General features: G+C 38.3%; 1 protein-coding gene across 4 annotated transcripts; it reads right to left on the bottom strand.

Moving 5' to 3' along the window:
* Positions 1-34: 34 nt before the first annotated feature.
* map7d2a (MAP7 domain containing 2a) lies at positions 35-18,113 on the bottom strand. 4 transcript variants are annotated; one of them, XM_057321713.1, is made up of 19 exons: positions 17,720-18,112; positions 15,837-15,947; positions 15,365-15,472; positions 15,128-15,205; positions 14,244-14,407; positions 12,508-12,607; positions 11,239-11,334; positions 9,075-9,187; positions 8,816-8,931; positions 8,297-8,721; positions 7,883-8,033; positions 7,548-7,719; positions 5,858-5,962; positions 4,856-4,906; positions 4,656-4,683; positions 4,124-4,225; positions 2,478-3,198; positions 2,095-2,358; positions 35-1,209 (listed from the first exon to the last, which is right to left on the bottom strand). In XM_057321713.1, the coding sequence occupies exons 1-18, from the start codon at positions 17,760-17,762 to the stop codon at positions 2,100-2,102; spliced, it is 2,943 nt and encodes a 980-aa protein (XP_057177696.1). In that variant the 5' UTR covers positions 17,763-18,112; the 3' UTR covers positions 35-1,209; positions 2,095-2,099. The 4 variants fall into 4 exon arrangements, with proteins under 4 accessions (XP_057177696.1, XP_057177704.1, XP_057177711.1 ...); XM_057321721.1 differs by having other exon boundaries at positions 15,374-15,472; XM_057321728.1 differs by lacking the exon at positions 11,239-11,334 and having other exon boundaries at positions 17,720-18,113.
* Between the last annotated feature and the right edge of the window lie 217 nt (positions 18,114-18,330).

The raw sequence follows: 18,330 nt of genomic DNA, 5'->3' as shown, positions 1-18,330 counted from the left end.
ATTTCAACATACACAGGAGACACGTATTAGCTGGTAAAGTCTGTTTATTTGTTTATTTCTAGGCTTATAATTATGGCTTGATGCTCATGCCACCATGCACATCATCAGTAATCACATTTTGAAGTCACTGCTGTTATTGTAGAGACAGAAGCTTCTTATAACTTGGTTTTGAAAGTTCACTGCAGCCTAATTTTTACACTTTGTTTTCAAATAAGCGTTTTGTTCATCCACACAGTTCGACATACCCACCCACTGTAGAAATATGTACATCTACAACACCCATAGTCTATTCAAATGTTTAAGTAAACGCACATTGATGGGAATTTGTTTTGGACCACAACACTTTCTTTGATGTCAGGACTTGAGTAAAACTGGTCTACAAAGAAGCGTTGAAACTTCATTGATAAGCACAGTGATGACTTTTGCGCAAGAGTATGACGCTAATACTGAGTTACGTGTAAAATAAGCCTTTAAAATAGGCTTACTTTTGATTTTTCTAAGATACATGCTGAAAAATGATCCCAGCTGGTTGGGAGAGATGTGGATAGCCTAATGTGCTAATGTCCTGCAATACAAGCATTAACAGCAAACTTGAGGGGTTCAATATAGTGTGATGCAATGCAAGGATTCTTAGTCAGTTAAGCAGAAAACACACACAAATACTTAAAGCAAATACTGAGAGATGGCAAAGAAACCTTTTCGTCATGTATTTCTAACTACAAAGAGTTCTCCATATAGTTTCACTTGCTAAAATGTGAGTATCCAGTCAGCGTTTTGTCTGTATTCATTGATGATGATGTATTAAATTATTCTAAGGAAAATGTTGGACTTTGGTCTTAAAGGCCAAGAAACCATCAAAGTATTATGTCCAAACTCTTACCAGCAATTTTGGCTATCTAGATTGGTATATAAACATACGTAACAATACACATTGACTGCTCACGCTTGATTTAAATTCTGTCCATAATACTGAACCAGAGCTTTTACAGGAGATGAAAACATTGTGCTGTAAAGAATCAGAGTCGAAAGAATATCTTTTTTAATAAGGGCAAAATTGAAATTAGATTAAATTTGCATTCATGCCCAGCAGCAATAAAAATATATCCATCCTTTGTATCTTCTCCAGTTGCACATTCTTTCTTTTGTCTGTTGAAAGGGAATAAAAGTCCTCAGAGCAGCCTGCTGCACCAATAAACTCTGTCACATTACCTGTTCAAAAAACAGAAATGTGTCATATAAAACCCTTATCATTGTATACATTGTGGAGGTTAACACAATAATAAAATTCTATCATCATTTACTCACCCTCATGTCATTTCAAAAAATGATTACTTTCTTTTTCGGTGGAACACAAAAAGAACATTTTTAGTAATGTTCGTTATTTTTCATTGGATCACAATAAATGGAAACCAAGCTATCAAATGGCTTTAGAAAGAATAACTATGAATGTACTGTATGAGCAATATGGATCACTAATATGTTTTATTGAAAGGATGACATTAGTAAAACAAATTCTGCTGGGTTCCATACAATTTGGAGCAACATGGAGGTGAGCAAATAATTTATATTTTTATTTGTTTTGTTGAACTATCATCAATATAAACGTTACTGCATATGTGTACTTTTGAGGCCCAAACTTAACTTCTGGTACACATCTGCAGAAAATAGAGTCCCTGTAGATTATTTCTTAACAAGCCAAAGAAATAACAAGTAAATTACATTAGCTGGCAAGTAAAAAATATGTCTAGCCAGTATTGTTTTGGGTAAACGTACCAGTAGAAGAACTGTTACTTGGCTAAACTTAAAGTTGCACAACCCATTCAACAAATTGTTCATTTAAAAAAAGTATATACAATAAAATTCAACATATTGTTTATTTAATACAATTATTATACAGTTAAATAGTAATATACATTAATATTAATATAGATAAACTAAAATATAAATACTTATATTATTAGCCACTAGCCAGACCGCCAGGTGCATATATCCGATAAAACCGTTAACAAGATTGTGAAAAATACATTTCTGTTCTAGCTTACAGTGTCTATCAGACTTATTTGTGTGGGTGCGTATACAAAGTGTCCAACCTACCGCTCTTAGTGCACGTGCCGTTTGTCCGAGGCTGAAGGGTGGGTGGGGATGAGTTTCGAGTCCGAGCCAGGGCTACAGACTCCTTCTATTAGATTCTTGTTGCAGTCTCCAAGGCTGGCTGCAGGAGAGAGTCTAGGGTAAGCAATCTGCCCCGTCAGATCCAACAGGTCCTCAAGAGCGCGCATGTTACTGGTTCCGTTCTGCTGAGGAGAATTTACTGGGGAGAATTCTGGGATGGAGATTAACTCCTCTTTCGAGACAGGACTGAAATGGGCAGAAAGGAGAAAAGTCCGATTTTGGATTAGTGTATCATAAAAATGTGTTATCCTTTGAATTGTTTTTCATTTGTTACTGCAAATCAGTGTTGCGTAGTCCAGACTCACCTGACCTCCATGAACTGCACTTCATCTGCAGAATCCTGCACTCTTCCACTTTTCCCGGCTGATGTGTCCAGACGAATAAGAGGGAGAGGGGGTTTCGTCTCTGACACCGGCTTCAGGGATGCTGGTGGGCTGTCCTTCATCAGCTGCTTTGAGTTCACCTGTGTCACTGTAGGCCTGTGTCCACCGGGCTGAGTGACAGTCTTTGCTTGTGGGACAATTACAGTTGCGTTCCCCGTGACACTTTGTGCGTTTGCATGAGGCATGTCTGATTTTTTCACAGTGCTTTCCTTCTTACCTCCCTGAGCTGTGGCCTCTCCGTTCTGTATTTTTAGTTGGTTACTAGCTTCCTGTTTGGCCACCTGAGTGATAGTTTGGCTTTTTCCATTGGTCAAGTGGTTGTCCTGCTTTGGTTGAGCATTTGCAGGTATGTTCTGCATGAAAACTTTCAGGTTGCCGTGTGTGGTCACAACACTTTGAATATTTACTTGTGTGATTTGAGACGGAGTCTTCGGTGGGGTTTCCTGCACCTTTGCCGTAGATGCGTCTTCTCGCTTTACTTGACCTTTGACCTGTTTACTCTCCTGTTTGGCAAAGATTTCCTTTTCTTTCCCGTTTGTTTTCACTGCAGCAGAGTTTTTGTTTATTTGACCGTTCAAGGGGGGCTTTTGGGGGGCCTCAGAGTTGACAATAGCACTTACACTTGAGGTCAAATTGACACCACCTAAATAGAAAACAGAGGTCTTGTATAACCAAGTTGATATATATATATATATATATTGCACATTGTCTGGTATAAATAAAAAAGTTATTTCTTGTTTTTGCAAACAGCTCTTCTACACAGCAAAATCGCCAGTGTTAAAAAAAGTCAAATTAACACTCACAGTGTATCGAAGTGTGGATTATATATACACTGTGAGAGTTAATTTGACCTTTTTTAACACTGGAGATTTTGCTGTAACTATAGTGTTTGAAAAGGCTTTGCACATTTTAGTAGATTAACAGTCATTAAAATACCTTTCATTAAAGAATCTTTCATGTTCTTCTGTCATAGTTCTGGTTCAATAACTGCGTAAATATGACCCTTGCTACCCAAATATTAAATATTTAACTGAGTATTAAAGAAGCAATGTGGAGATTTTAGCTGATTCTAGCGGTGAGGTTGCGAATTGCACCCAACTTCTCACTCCACCCCTCCCTTTCGAAGCACAACAGTGGCTGCCCAGAACTAAGATGTCATCACGTTTTCATTTATTTGCCGAGGCAGATAAAGGATTTATGAAACACGCTCTGTAGAGCAGTTTGTCCGTTGGACAACATGGTGAATTCCATGTAAGGGGACCCGCAGTGTATGTAGATAGAAATAGCTCAATCTAAGGTAATAAAAACATAACACTTCATTATGTAAGGTCATAGTTATGTATATTATATTGCATTTCTGTCAATAGATTCTCAAAAAAACTACACACTGGACCTTACAACCACAGTACATTTGTGATCTGATTTATCTGTCACAAAAAAAAACACTGAAAGAACCAAAGTCAAGCAACCTTACACAAACTACTGCAATGTGACTAAATATGGGCTGAACAGGACCTGAATAGATGACCTTGAACATAACCTGCTGTGACTGAGAATATGATCCACACCTAAGATCCCCTGCTGTCCTCTCCTGAAGCTGCCATTGATGCTGTGGGATGGAAAAATACCGGCAGGCCTGCTGACACACTGCAGTGTATGCACATCTGCCCCTATGGGAGAAGCAATCTAAACCAAATAGCTGCTGCTTTTTCTATACACTTTTGAACGTTGCAAGTACACCACTATAGAATTTCACATTGACTCATTAACGGGGGTTAAAAAACTCACTAAACAGTTTTAAACACTTGAATGTGCATCTTATTCACTATTAACACCAGTTCATCAGCTGCTATTTTAATGTGTAGATTCGGGTGTCCGGGCGGCAGTGATGGAGTGATGCTCTACGGTCCCAGGAACTTTAAAAAATCCACAAGATCGATTCATGCAAATGTCATGTGAGATTTCACATTATTACCTAATCTCCATATTTTCTTTAGTGTCTAAAACAATGCATAAATTCCCCTGTGTGTTTTGTGTGTGTGTGAGAGAGAGAGAGAGAGAGAGAGAGAGAGAGATAAAAATAAGCGAGAGGAGTCTTACCTGGAGGAGAGACCGGAGATGGAGGTTCCTGTGTGAATATTAGGTCATTCTGTTACTTACATTTCTGAACAATCATTTCTGCTCTACTTTCTCTCCCTGACATACAAAAAAGGCTATTCAAGTCACATCCACACGGATTGAAGTATTAATCCCAGCTATAAGTGATGAAATGTGATTGATGGATTGTTTCTGACTGATACCTTCATCTCACTCTCACTCTTCCTGGTTCTCTTCATTATCTCCTCGATTCTCTGAAACAAAATATCAGCACATATCACTTCTTTTACCTTTAAAACTTTTATGTTGATTTTGCTGTAACGTTTTCTCTAACTGTACATTTCTGGCATTTTCTGGTTGAGAGATATAGTGTACGAGCTGGCAAATAGACGTTTTTAAGAGTTACTGTTTCTTCAGGATTGTTTCAGTGTTTTCCACTGTACTGTAATTTCTTCGTATAAACCTTTTGGCTTGATTTATAAAGCACATGTTACAATGAAGTGTTCAGTTAAAGGGATAGTTCACCCAAAAAACCCTCATGTCATTCCAAACCTGTATGACTTTCTTTTGCAGAACACAAAAGACGATATTTTGAAGAATGTTGGTGACTGAACAATTTGGGACCTCACTGATTTCCACTCTACCCAGATAGCACAATCCATCTGGTTTACGTCTATTTGACGTCTGCATTTACATCTGCAAGACATCTTAAATACATAGTTTGCTCATCTGCAATACGTCTCGGAGACGTCTGAACGTCTGTAATACGTCTGCTAAAGATCTGGAGATCTGCTGCTTAAAAGCATCTGCTAAACATCTTAGAAAGAGCTGCTTTACATCCATTCTAAATCATAAACATCTTACAGACATCATCTGTCTGACAGCAGACATCTCCGAGACGTATTGCAGATGAGCAAACGATGTATTGTAGATGTCTTGCAGATGTAAATGCAGACGTCAAATAGACGTAAACCAGATGTATGTGTGCTATCAGGGTATGGACACAAAACCACTCAGACAGAAGGAGTCTGGTTTTAACCAACAGGTTTTGACCAACATGAGGGTGAATAAATGTTGAAAGATTTTTTTGGGGGGTGAATTACCCGTTTAAGTGTGACGATTCATGTTTGTCATGTTGTTGTACAGCACTTGTTTCACAGCACCGTCAGCACTGAGTGGATAGTGCGGTATGTATTGCTTCCTACCTTTTTTCGCTGTTGTCTCTCCTGCTCTTCTTGTTGTTGGAAAAGATCTCTGTCCTGACGCTGACGCTCTGCATCTTTCTGAGCACGTAATTCTGCCTCTGCTTTCTATTAAACACAAAGATACAAGTGAGCAAATTTATGGAATGATTGATTGACAGATGTGGTTGTCTCCTCTAAATAAATGAATTTTGTGTGAACAGAATCGGATTAAACGCAAAGGAGCAGGGATGTGCACAGACATTTTGAGGGGCATGGGCTCAAGTGGAAAAAAGGGCACTTCTCATATTTGCTTTCATTTTTTTCTAAAACGTTTTTTTAATCCCTCACACTGACCTAATTGTTTCATGTTGTTTCATTTTTCAAGAATGTCTACAAAATAATCAGTTCCCATAGAGACCATGGTCTTCTTTAGAATTCACTCATTTTATCACAAGAACAGGCAACAACAAAGGAAACTAAGCCACAATGTGTATGTTTTATATGCTATACTTTCAAGTATATATTTAGACTGCACAAAGGAAAAGGACATATTTTCACTAATAATTTGTTTATTTTGCACAACCCAATAAGCTGCTTTAATTATTTTGGTTTTATTGGGACACCACCAATGACCTTCAAACTAAACTGAAAAAGGCAGTTTCTAATTTGTAATTTTACAGGACAAAAACCTGCAAAAAGAATTAAAACACACTGCAAAAAAATGATTGACAAAAAACAAAAATACAGCAGCTTAACTCATTATTATTATTATTATTGTTGTTGTTATAATTACACTTACTGTACCACGCAACACACACACTGATGGTGACAAGAACTTTGTTTCACATTTGCGGGAGGGCTGTTTAGATCTATCAGCATACACATCATATAAAATGGATAATTATTAGATGAAGAGTCTGACATTAAACTTATCAAGCTATTGTTTAAGGCGGGACACTTAATGTACTGTTTCATTTTGAGATGTTGGTCTATTTTGCTTTCATGTCTTCGTTTGCTCTTATGGAAAGGAAATTTCCAAAATACACATTAAGGTGTTTGTTTTAAGCCTACTATACCCTCATCTGTTTGCTTCTGTAGATTTCTTCTAAATGAACCAAAACAAGCTGCATATATATCTGCATATTTAAGCATAACATTTCGAGAGAAAAGACTCTTGATGAAGTCATATTAACTAATAACTGGTGATATGCTTTAGTTCTTTTGTTTATCCTATTCATCTGCAATGCCTGACAAATGTATACAAGTTAGCACATTTTAATTACTAAACTTTAGCTAACTCATTAGCTCACAAGTGATGGATGTTTGACAGAGAAAGCCGTTCGCAAATAGAAACACACAGGCGCGCACATATATTCATTTACTTAAAAAAAAAAAAAACGGAAAAAAGGGCACTTTCTCTCAAGGAAGAAAAAGGGCCTGGGCTCAAGCCCCCAAAGCACGTGCCTGCAAAGGAGTGAGGAGCATATTTATTGTCTATATGGCATTACTGCCTGACTGATTTATTCATTGATCCTGTGACTTGCAATATTGTTTACAGGGGAGGGGGAATTTGCACAAAGGCAGATGTTAGCTGTAGCTATACAGTTTTGATGGTTTGGTTTAGCCTCGGTGTACAACAACCAATCAACAGGAGTCCACACTTGACATCCACAATAAAAATTTTAAACAGAACTTCAATTTCTCTTCTGACCTCTTTCTCCGTTTGAGCCTGCCGCTCCTTCTCTTTCCTCTCTTTATCCACCTGCTCTCTCTTCTTCTGCTGCTGCTCTTGTCTGTGTTTCTCCTCCTCCGCTTGACGGATCTTCTCTTCCTGTCGAGCTCTTTCCTCCAGCTGCCTCTTCTTCAGCTGTTCGCTCTTTAGTCTAACAAACGCACACAGACGCACATTAGTCAAACACTTAATAGAGCATCTAGCACAAGAATTACAAGAACACAATTGTGCTAAACAACCCCAGTCTACTTACTCACTGCAGTCATATAATATTCAACAAGCTTTGAGCACTTTGTGCACCGGCTCACACATACTTCTCCTGCTCCTCTCGTTCTCTCTGCAGTTTCTCCTCCTGTTCTTTCACAACTCTGGCCAGACGCCTGCGTTCCGCGAGCAGACGGGACGCCTCCTCGGCATCTGTCGTTCCAGCGACCATCTTGCCAGCAGGGTTTACAGGTGAGGGGTCTGTGAAGTGTAAAATAAAAAGCAAGCGTAAAATAAGCTTGCATTATTAGTATTTTTACAGTCTCAATCATAATGATACGTATGAAAAGTGTTTTTGCATTTAAACAGACAGTAAAACATGAAAAATAAAATATTTTCTCTCTCTCTCTCTCTCTCTCTCTCTCTCTATATATATACTGTATATATACATATTGCAGTATGTAATCATGTGGTAATGGCTATTTTAATATAGTCCAGTGGATTAAATACAATGTCAGGCCCACCTGCAGTTTTCTCTGTAGTCACTTCATTTAAGCTTGATTTGGGATGTTTCTTCTCTGGGATCTCCGTCTTGCCATTCCTTTTTTCTTGACTTTCGGTAACTACACTTTTTTTCTCTTTTGCACCATTAATAGGGCTCTCCATCTTCAACGTTCTCCTTTCTGGAGGTGGTGTGCTGGAAACAGGTGTTTCCACTTTTGGTGCCTTTTCCAAACATTCATTGTTTGGGATTTTGTTCTGATGGACCTCGGCCTTGACAGGTCTGGCCTCCTTGACGTCCTTGACTTCTTCAGTTTGTTTGTCCGTGACCTTGTCTTCTGTCTTCTTGCCGCTGTCAGTGGCCGGCGTGCCAGTTTTGTGTTTCATAGGGGAGGGTGGATACTGTCGAGGTGTGCAGGGTGACTGAGTACGACTCTTGGGCAATAACCTATAAATAGTTGTGGTTTTTAACTTAATTATTGAAATAGCAGTTCTGAACAACATTGCATGAGTTTGTGTGTGTATATGGGTTTATATCGTACTTTGGTGTGGCTGGCGAGGCGGAGCGCCGAGTAACATCAGCAGGAGATTTAGTTTGCCTCACCGGTGAGCCTGTGGCCGGAGAGCCGGTTCTCCTCTCTCTACGCAACTTCTCCTTCTGTACCGACACATAACATGAAGAGTGTGTTTGAATCTGCATGTTTGTGAGATGGAACTGACTAAAATCTGAACAGAAGAAATGAGCTTTTGAGGCTTTCTTCAACTACATCAGTTGCTATAGCAACAAAGCATGATTTTGACCTTAGGGGTGTTGGGGGCACTAACAGCTACACTTGACTCCTCTGCTGGCACAATATTGGTTCTGCGGCGACTTGGTGACCCTCGATATGGTGACCTGTGGGGACTGGAGGGCACTGCAAAGGACAGTAAAACATTTGGCGGTCAGAAGAGATTTCTCAGTCTTATAATCCCTAGAAACTGATATCAAACGGCACACCACATAAATACACACACACCCTTTTGGGATATACAAAAGGAACAAATCAAAACACGTCAGTGGCACAAACACAGCTAATATTCTGACACTGAACACTAAGCACCTGTACACCTGTTGAGCATTGTGTGTTACCTTTGCAGCGATGACAGTACAGATGCAGCTCTGTAGCACTGTTACAGCGAGCCAGTGAAGAGTGTGTGCGTGCGTGTGTGTGTGTGTGTTCATGTTCTTATATCCCGGTGGGGACCTAAACCTGAATGCACACCAACAGATGGGGACTCGTGTCACCGTGGGCAAAAAAGCTTATAAATTGTACAGAACAATATTTTTAAAAAATCTAAAAATGCAAAAAGTTTTCTATGATCTTTAGGTTTAGGGGTTGGGTTAGGGGATAGAATACACAGTTTGTACAGTATAAAAACCATTACGGCTATGGACTGTCCCCACGGAGATAATAAACCAGACATGTGTGTGTGTGTGTCTGCGTGTGTGTGTGTGCGTGTGTGTAAAACTAACATGACAGTGCCTTCTTTTTAAATGAAATACTGTCAATAGATACAAAAGGAAAGGAAAAACTTAAACATACAAACATGCACTAAGACACAAACACAAAGTGAACTCACTGGTCACACATCTGATGTTCACAATCAATACAAAACACACAGCAAAACAAAGCACACAGACGTCTACATTCATTGAGCTACAGAGCATGTGCACACTGAATATCCAATGCCTTACTAAAGTATCCAGATCTAAACCCTTCTCTCCCATTCTCTTTGAAGCTTTTATCTCAAAGCATGCAAGCCTGGTTATTCAGATCAAACAAACAATAGTCACGCCAATCATATTTTCTGGAGCTTTTCCATTTTAAGAACCATATAAGATTTAAATTTTTGGATGAACCATTCCTTTAAAATCATATTATCCATAACCTTAGCATAAACCAGAGGTCAACAGTAGTGAAGTATTTTTACTCTACTCAAGTACATTTTCAAGTATCTTTATCAATGTTTGAACTTTGAACAAACTTAACTAAAAAACATGTATCATACTTTTCACTACTTTTCATTAATGGATGTTTTTTTTACCTAAGTATTTTTACTAAATATTTACCTGAGTAAAATAGATTTCAATGTATTTATTTATTAAAGGTAATAATGAAAAAAAACTGTATATGAAAAATGTACAATGTGTTTTTGACAGATTTTCATATACTGTAATGTACAAAAAAATGTTTTTTACAGATTTTTCACATATCTTTTAGATACAGTAAAAAATATCAAATCACAGGAAAAGACTGCAAATTTACAAGAAAAACAGGAAAAACATGTAATTTTACAGGAAAAAATGTTATTTTATAGTACATTTCTGGCTCCCCAGCTGCCAGAAAATTTCTTTTTTTTACAGTGTTTTTAAGTAGAGTAAATATACAGTACTTCACTTCTGTCCACATCTAGCACCAACAGAGCAAAATGAGCAACAGGACTAGTGATGCTTGGCTTAGTAACACTAAATTTACATTTCAGTGGTTCGAAATAAAAGAGAACTGAATTTCAATGAAGTATTTTTAATTCTTAATTCAGTAACTACAAGAATGTGTTATGGACCTGAATACATTAGCAAGTCACTGCATATTCAGTTCAGGTATAGCTGCATATGGATGAGCTCAGCAAAACAAATACCAAACACATTGTTATATTTGAAATCAGCATTCTCTTTTCATCCCCCCTCTTTGTGGTTGTTATAAAAAAAATCCAGCTAGGTTACATATGGTTCTGCAAATTAAGTAGTAATAATCAAATATGGCCTTCTATTCCCATTTAGCACCATAAGTACTCAGACAGGTACTGGGAAAGCAGAGCAGACTGGTTTAGAGGTTAGTGATGGAAACCAAAAACTGGAGAGGTGATGTGTCAATCCAAGGGGACAGCGAGGAACAGGTGATGAAAGGCCAGCTGGGGTTCATACCGTTGCCTGATTCGATGGCAGCAGGAGAGGGGGCAGCGAGGTCATAAGGGAGGGCGGAGGCAGCAGAGAGAGGAGGTGGGGCATTCTCCCAGTCACCTGGGCAACGGGGTCAGGGCAGAGCACAGCAGAAAAAGCAGAGCATTATGGATAGATTGAGCACCCTCTGGTGAAATGTGGGTTGGGGTGGTGTGTGTATCTAAGCACACACACCTGAACACATTCAACATGTTTTCTTGCACTCTCTAAGCATGGCAACAAAAAAGAAATGAGACAGGCTGATCTGATTTCAAACACATTGCGAATCAAAATCTGCACTTCTTGTACATACACGCACCCACACACACACTGCAACTCATTATCAAGAAAACTCAAAATACACTTTCACGAAAAAAACACCTGTTTTCTCATTACCTATAAGACACTTAATAATAATAATAACTCAAACGTAATTGGAGTTTATTCTAAAAGAGCATCTATTAACTATACTGTATACAGCACTATATGGCAGCAAAGAAATAAAAAGAACAAAGCAACAACAACAAAAAGAACAAATCCAGTGACCTTTGTTTGAAATACATAAGGACTTGGATAAAAAGCCTTCATGTATATTAAACATGGGTCTACACAAATACCCTTTCTCTCTTCTAAATGTCCCTAGCTTCTAAAATGTAAAAACCTAAAGGCCTCAGTCACTAACCAATGCATCTGCTCGATTCTCATTCAAACCAACAGAGGGAGACTCGGCAAAGACAAAATGCTGATTCAATCGCTGTCCTTCCTCTCTGATGAGCTGAATTATGAAACCTGAGCTCTCGTAACACTGTCTCCAAAGCCCCAGATGAAAATCATATAACGGAAGGACACTGCTCTGCAGCAGCACACCAGCACTACAACGGCTTCTCATTGTAAAGCATTGAAAAAGCACTCACATGGAATTAAGAAATGTACTTTGAGTTGATAAAGCTTTACATTTTCCTACTTTGAATCAAGCACAAGAGTGTAATGACACAGTAAAAAAAATCTTGCAATACATTTTTAAAAGACAGCCGTCTGAAAATGATGATTAAAAAGCCTTTCTGACCTTACATATGAAACATTGTGCTTGCATGGTACTGTACAAAAACTCTTAATGGTTGGGCTGGTTTTGGATATGGTAAAACAACACACAATATATATAATAATATAATTGCTTATATTTCCCCTTTTTTTACTCTGCATCATACTCACTCCCCTCTTCAATGTGATGTACAGTATGTGCATTACACTAACCTTGAGTGGGGCCGTTGGGACCCCACACCCAGCGTTTGTTCCTGTTCTCAAGCTGCAGGCTCCGTTCCAATGACCTTCTTATCAGAGCCTCCAGACGCTCCTGTGTGTCATTCCAGCACAAGAAACAACAGACATTCACTTCACCCATAACATCAGTCCTGTATCACACCTTCACATTTGTCTCATGGAAGAAGGTTGATATACTAACAAAATCTAAAATTGTTAATAGTTGACCCTGTGCATTGATGCCAGAATGATCTATGAAGGAACAGTTCACCTAAAAATAAAAATTCTGTCATCATTTATTCATATGTCATTTTAAATCTGTATATGACTTTCTTCTGTGTAATGCAATAGAAGATATTTTAAGAAATGTCTTGACGTGTTTTTGTGTCCATACAATGGAGTTCAATGGGGGCTGTTGTTTGGTTGTTGTATGTTCTGCAGAAGAAAGAAAGTCATACAGGTTTGAAATGACATGAGGGTGAGTAAATGATGACATAATTTTCATTTTTGGGTGAACTATCCCTTGGGTGAACTCGAACCATGAACCTTTTACTCCTTGTCCAGGGTATTCAGATCTCCATGGTTACCAGTTTCTTTCCAGGTGTGGTATAGTAATGATGTTACTGGAACTGGCACAGTGTGATCAGCATGACAAGATCATGTTTGCCTATTTAAAGACTGACACAGCAATTCAGAAATTCATGTTATTTTCCATTTGTGGGTGCTTTGCTTCTACGAAAATGGTTCCAGCTCCAACTGTGGAGTCCAGCATTACCTCCTCCGCCTGCCACCTTGTTCCTTCTCTCTTTGCCCACTCCTTTACACAAACAGCCTTTCCAAAACGTACATAGCTGTGAAAGCTGACTCTGTTTCTCCGTATTTGAGTGAATTTAGAGCAACGGGGGAGAGAAAGGGATTAAAATAATGTGTCATGGCTGTCCTGGTCGAAACCTCCAGACTGGAGAAATATCAGAACTAACATGAACTCACAAGCTCATAACAGATCAATGAGAATGTGAGCACTGTATAAACCCTGTGGGTGGGTGATTTTACATGTCAAGGCACAGACACAGAGAAATTTCAATTTTCACACAAGTGATTCTGTTTTGTTCCTTTTAATTCAAATGAAGTTTTATTGTGTGGTATAAATCTATTCAACATACACACAACACATAGATTTGTATTGTCAATGTCCTAGAGCTAGTAGATGAATCAGGGGACCTTTAAAATTGATGGCTGAACTGAAATTGAATCATGTTCTGATATATCACTGCAGTATGAAAAAATAGCACTTAAAAGGTCACGGGAGAAAAAGCACAATTACCCTTTGTCATTTTTAGAAGAAAAACACTGCCCTAGCAGAATGATGTGACGGAAGTCAATAGGGTTTTCTCAACATATGGCTGAAATGTGAAGATTAGACTTGATGACAGAAGCATCTGTTCTGTTAATCACCACAAGACACAAATACACCACCAAATTAAATCCCAAGACTATTCCCACATTGTTCTCAGTCTGTAATTATGTAATTGTGCTTCCGTGACTCCATTACTAACTATAACAGCAAATCTCAACCCTGTTTCTGAATGTCATCTTTTTCAAACACACACGATTCAAATCATCAGCATATTAGTAGAGTTCTGAAACTTCTAAAGTGTGAATTTGAAGGGTTGGGAACCACTGGACTATAAAAGCTCAGTGACAGGTGGATTTAACTATAGATCTCTGACCTTCTCCTCCTCTAGCTGCTGTCTTCTCTTCTCCTCTACTGCAGCCCTGCGAAGCTCCTCCTTCTGTCTTTGTTCTTCCAGACGTTTCCAGCGTTCTTCCACCGTCTTCTCATACTGCAGCTGAGCACGTCTCTCCTTCTCCTTTATAGCTTGGTCCCGTACAGCTGAAAAAGCAAGAGAACCTATAGAGTAAGCTTACTTAAAACCAGAGGTACTACTGAATGGATATGGTCTGGACTTTTGAAATAGTATAGTGTATTTCTTTATTAATATAGTATAGTATAGTAAGTATATCTTTGAAATAAATGTTAAAACAAATTTACTTTGACTTATTTTATGAATTTAGGAAATATTTAGGAAATATGAAATGTTACTGATAAAACTAAAAAGGTCCACTAAAGGTCTTATTCTCAAATAAAGTTTACATTAAAATGTGCTTGTTAAAAAACAGAGACGTTTGTCCCTTTAGGCTTTCCATAGTCCATAGGTGACTGTTTTTATGAGTTTAAAAATGTTTTAATATGTCAGTAGACTATTTAATGAGTGCAATCTGCAAATTTTAAAATATCATGTCTTAAAAGCATTTAGCCAATTGCGTAAGTGGTCAGCTTGTTTCCACTTTGTTATAAAAAATATGTCGGTGAAAAGACTACTCAGCAAATCCTTCGACTCCTTTAGTTTATTCATGGTTGTCCAAATGAACAAATATGAGAAATTCATAAAAAACTCAAGATAATTAAAAACATTTGTAAATTTACTAAAAAAATGTGTGGCTTAAGCCCCGAAAGTCCATCACCAGCACCGCCAAAGTCAATTGCAAATCTAGTTTGAATTCACTACACCCACACAGACACAGAGACACAATAATAAACAGACTTACTCACCCAAACTCTTCTCCCTCTCCTCACGTCTCTCCTTGGCAAGTCTCATCCTATCATCTGTCTTTAAATATCCTTCCACGTCTTGAAGAGAAAAAGAATGATAAAGATAAAGACAAAGAAACAAAATGCACAATTCATCTCTGTAGAGAAGTTTAATGGTACTTAAGTTGCTCAGATATATCATCAGATGATACGGAAGATGTCCAATCAACACAGACAAAAAAAACAGGTGAGACTTACATTGTTTACCTGCATGTGCATTGGTATTGGCCGGATGGCGTGACGGTGAAGCGTTTCCATTGGTCTGAGGTTTCTTCTCTGTGACAGTGGGTGGAGTCAGAGCATCAGCTTTGAAGCGTGACAGGATGAAGAAGAATGAGAAGGTGAATTGTAACATTTAATCCTTTACAGCAATATGACATCACTGCCCAAAATGAATGTTTTAGTACAGGCTAATATCAAATAAATCTGCATAAAAGTTAAACATTGATTTGAATTGAAACTTTAACATTAATTTCTTAGTATATGTTACATCCAATATTTACTACAGTAACAAATATGCACTCCAGCTAGCATAGACCCCAAAACCTGTTGGCAAATGGCATATATAAACTTGACACATAAAACTATAATAATACAGTATAATGTAACATGACATGAAAAATACATAATATTAGTTTGAATGAATTGACTATGACTGGGAGGGCCTTACTGTGTTTTATCAAAGGGCTTCCATGGTTTGTTTTCTGATATGTTGGCGAGACATTGCCATTGCTCTGAGGTTTCTTTTCAGGCGTTAAAGGTGATGTCATAACCTTAGCAGCTGTTTCATAAAAAAACGTGTTATACAGACACAGGTAGTCAGGGAGATTCATGTAAAAGGATAGGCAGACAGATAAGTTAAGACAGATAAGCATGTTAATAAGAACAGAGTACAACTTTACAGTTGTGGCAATAAAACATATATAGAGCATTTGGTTATGTGCTGCGTTTGGAAGAAAGAACAGCCCATTGATTTCTGGACTGGGTTATAAACCCAGAGCTGTAATCTGGATCTTTTACTTCTGCTTTGTAGACACTCCACATGCAAAGAGAATCAATCATTTTACTTCAGCCATGCATTCAGAGTTACACAGTACATCGTTCATCTACAGTACCCACAAGAACAAAATATTAAAAAATATATGTTTGTTAAGACCTGTCCCATCTAAGACATTCAATGTTCTGTTCCCAACCTCCTTTTTCTCTGCATAAAGCGTTCTTTGGATAAACTGCTCACTCATGATGGTGTCCTGCATGTCATCTGTCTGCACATTTTCCCTACTCCATACATGAGCTCTACTGTAAGAGCAGAGGGGACATGTAACTGACTGACAGTCTGTGAGTTCAATGTCATAGTTCTATGAACACCAGCACAGAAAATACTAATAATAATGCCAAAGATATTCAGAAACCTCTTTTTACATATACAGAAAAGATTAAACACATATACGTGAAATAGAAATGAAAAGCAACCGATAATGGTAATGAACACATTCCTATCATGTATAATACTTAGTGGGAGTTAGAACATACCACATTTAACACATTAAGACTCTTTGAATGTCTCCATACCACAAACCCTGCCAATAAAAATGCAGTCTACTTATTAATGAAAAGTTTCTGCGGAACACAAAAGAAGATATTTTGAGAAGAAGATATTTTGAGAAATGTCGTGTCCATACAATGAATCCAACGGAAGCCATTTTTGAGTTTGGTAACCATCTTCTTTTGTGTTCTGCAGAAGAAAGTCTACAAAATCTACAAAGTAAAATCATATTTATGCTATTATGATTCTATTCTATCATAAACTTTAGCATAATAATTGTCTGCCACCACGATCTGCCAACATGTCTTTGTGTCGCACTCATTGAGAGCAATATTTTGGTTTGGTCTGGAGAATAAAAGTGACATGCACTGTAACAGAGAGACAGATTCTGCAGACGATGCTTAGATCAGACGCTCGGGCACACACGCAACTAAAGCGGATGTAGATCGCTCCATCGATTTCCCATTAAATTAATTTGGCAAATGGACGTGGTTTAGCTTTAACCGCTTTAATCTTGTGACAGTGTTGGGCGGTGTTCAGCCGTCAACTTTCCAGAACATCCCATGCCCTATGAAAATATAACGCAGTACAGCAATACTACTGTGGGCTACTTGATTGATCGAATTATAAACAAACAAACAATAAAGACATGCAACGAGTCTAATCTGCACCTTTATGCAATACATATAGAACAAAGAAAAAGTGAAAGATGATGAATATAACAATGATACTGCAATAAGGCCCACAGTAAACCCTAAGGTTTAGCGTTTTTCTACCATAGAGCAATATTAAGGGTCTGGTAAAGAATTAAACTGAACGCGTCAGTCATTGTTCCTCGTCGACGCTCTTTATACACTCCTTTGTAAGCTAGAGGGTATCGTGCTCAGTTTGACTCCTCTATTTTTGACAGTCATCAAAAACTCAATGCACGCTCATCCATCTCCTAACAAAGCGAATCAGGCATGTTTCCTATACACTAACGCTATACCTTCGCAGAAGTCGCTCACCTGTCGTTGTATTAACAGCGGTGTTGACGGGGTTCTCCGCCATCTTCGTCGTCTACCGGCGGCTCTCCCACCCTCTCCGACAAGACGCAATGTCACGGACAGCGCCGCAGCACAACGCTCCCCCCAAAAAACTCAAGCCAAGAGAAACGGCATAGCCAGTTACTTCCTGTTGTTCCGCTATCCGCGTTCCACAGTATCAGCACAATTCACTCCGTATGGAGCTCTGGCATACTGTGGATTGTAATGATCTCCCACAGCAGGTGTAATCTTTCTAAAACAATGTTATTTCAAACGGGTAAAGACGATACACGCATACAAATAGACAGAAATGTTAAGCGCGAGGGATGTGGACGGTCCTGTACTGGACTAGAGACGCTGGACAGCGCAGTGGTGCTGAACTGCTGACGTCATCATCCCGGGTGAAACGACGGTAAAATACAGTTAAAATAAATAAAGACAAATTGGGAACGTTTGTTCCATAATTGTATAACTTTTAAATACGTTTTCATCATTTATTAGGCAAGACCAAACCAACGCAGTGTTTTTGAGCAACTATTTAAATATTCCTTTTAAAAAAAATCACCTTAAACGTGATCTTAAAACGTATGTAA

Source organism: Triplophysa rosa, linkage group LG2 (genome assembly GCF_024868665.1).
Source record: "Triplophysa rosa linkage group LG2, Trosa_1v2, whole genome shotgun sequence".
NCBI lineage: Eukaryota > Metazoa > Chordata > Actinopteri > Cypriniformes > Nemacheilidae > Triplophysa > Triplophysa rosa.
This window is presented reverse-complemented; position numbering and strand designations above follow the sequence as displayed.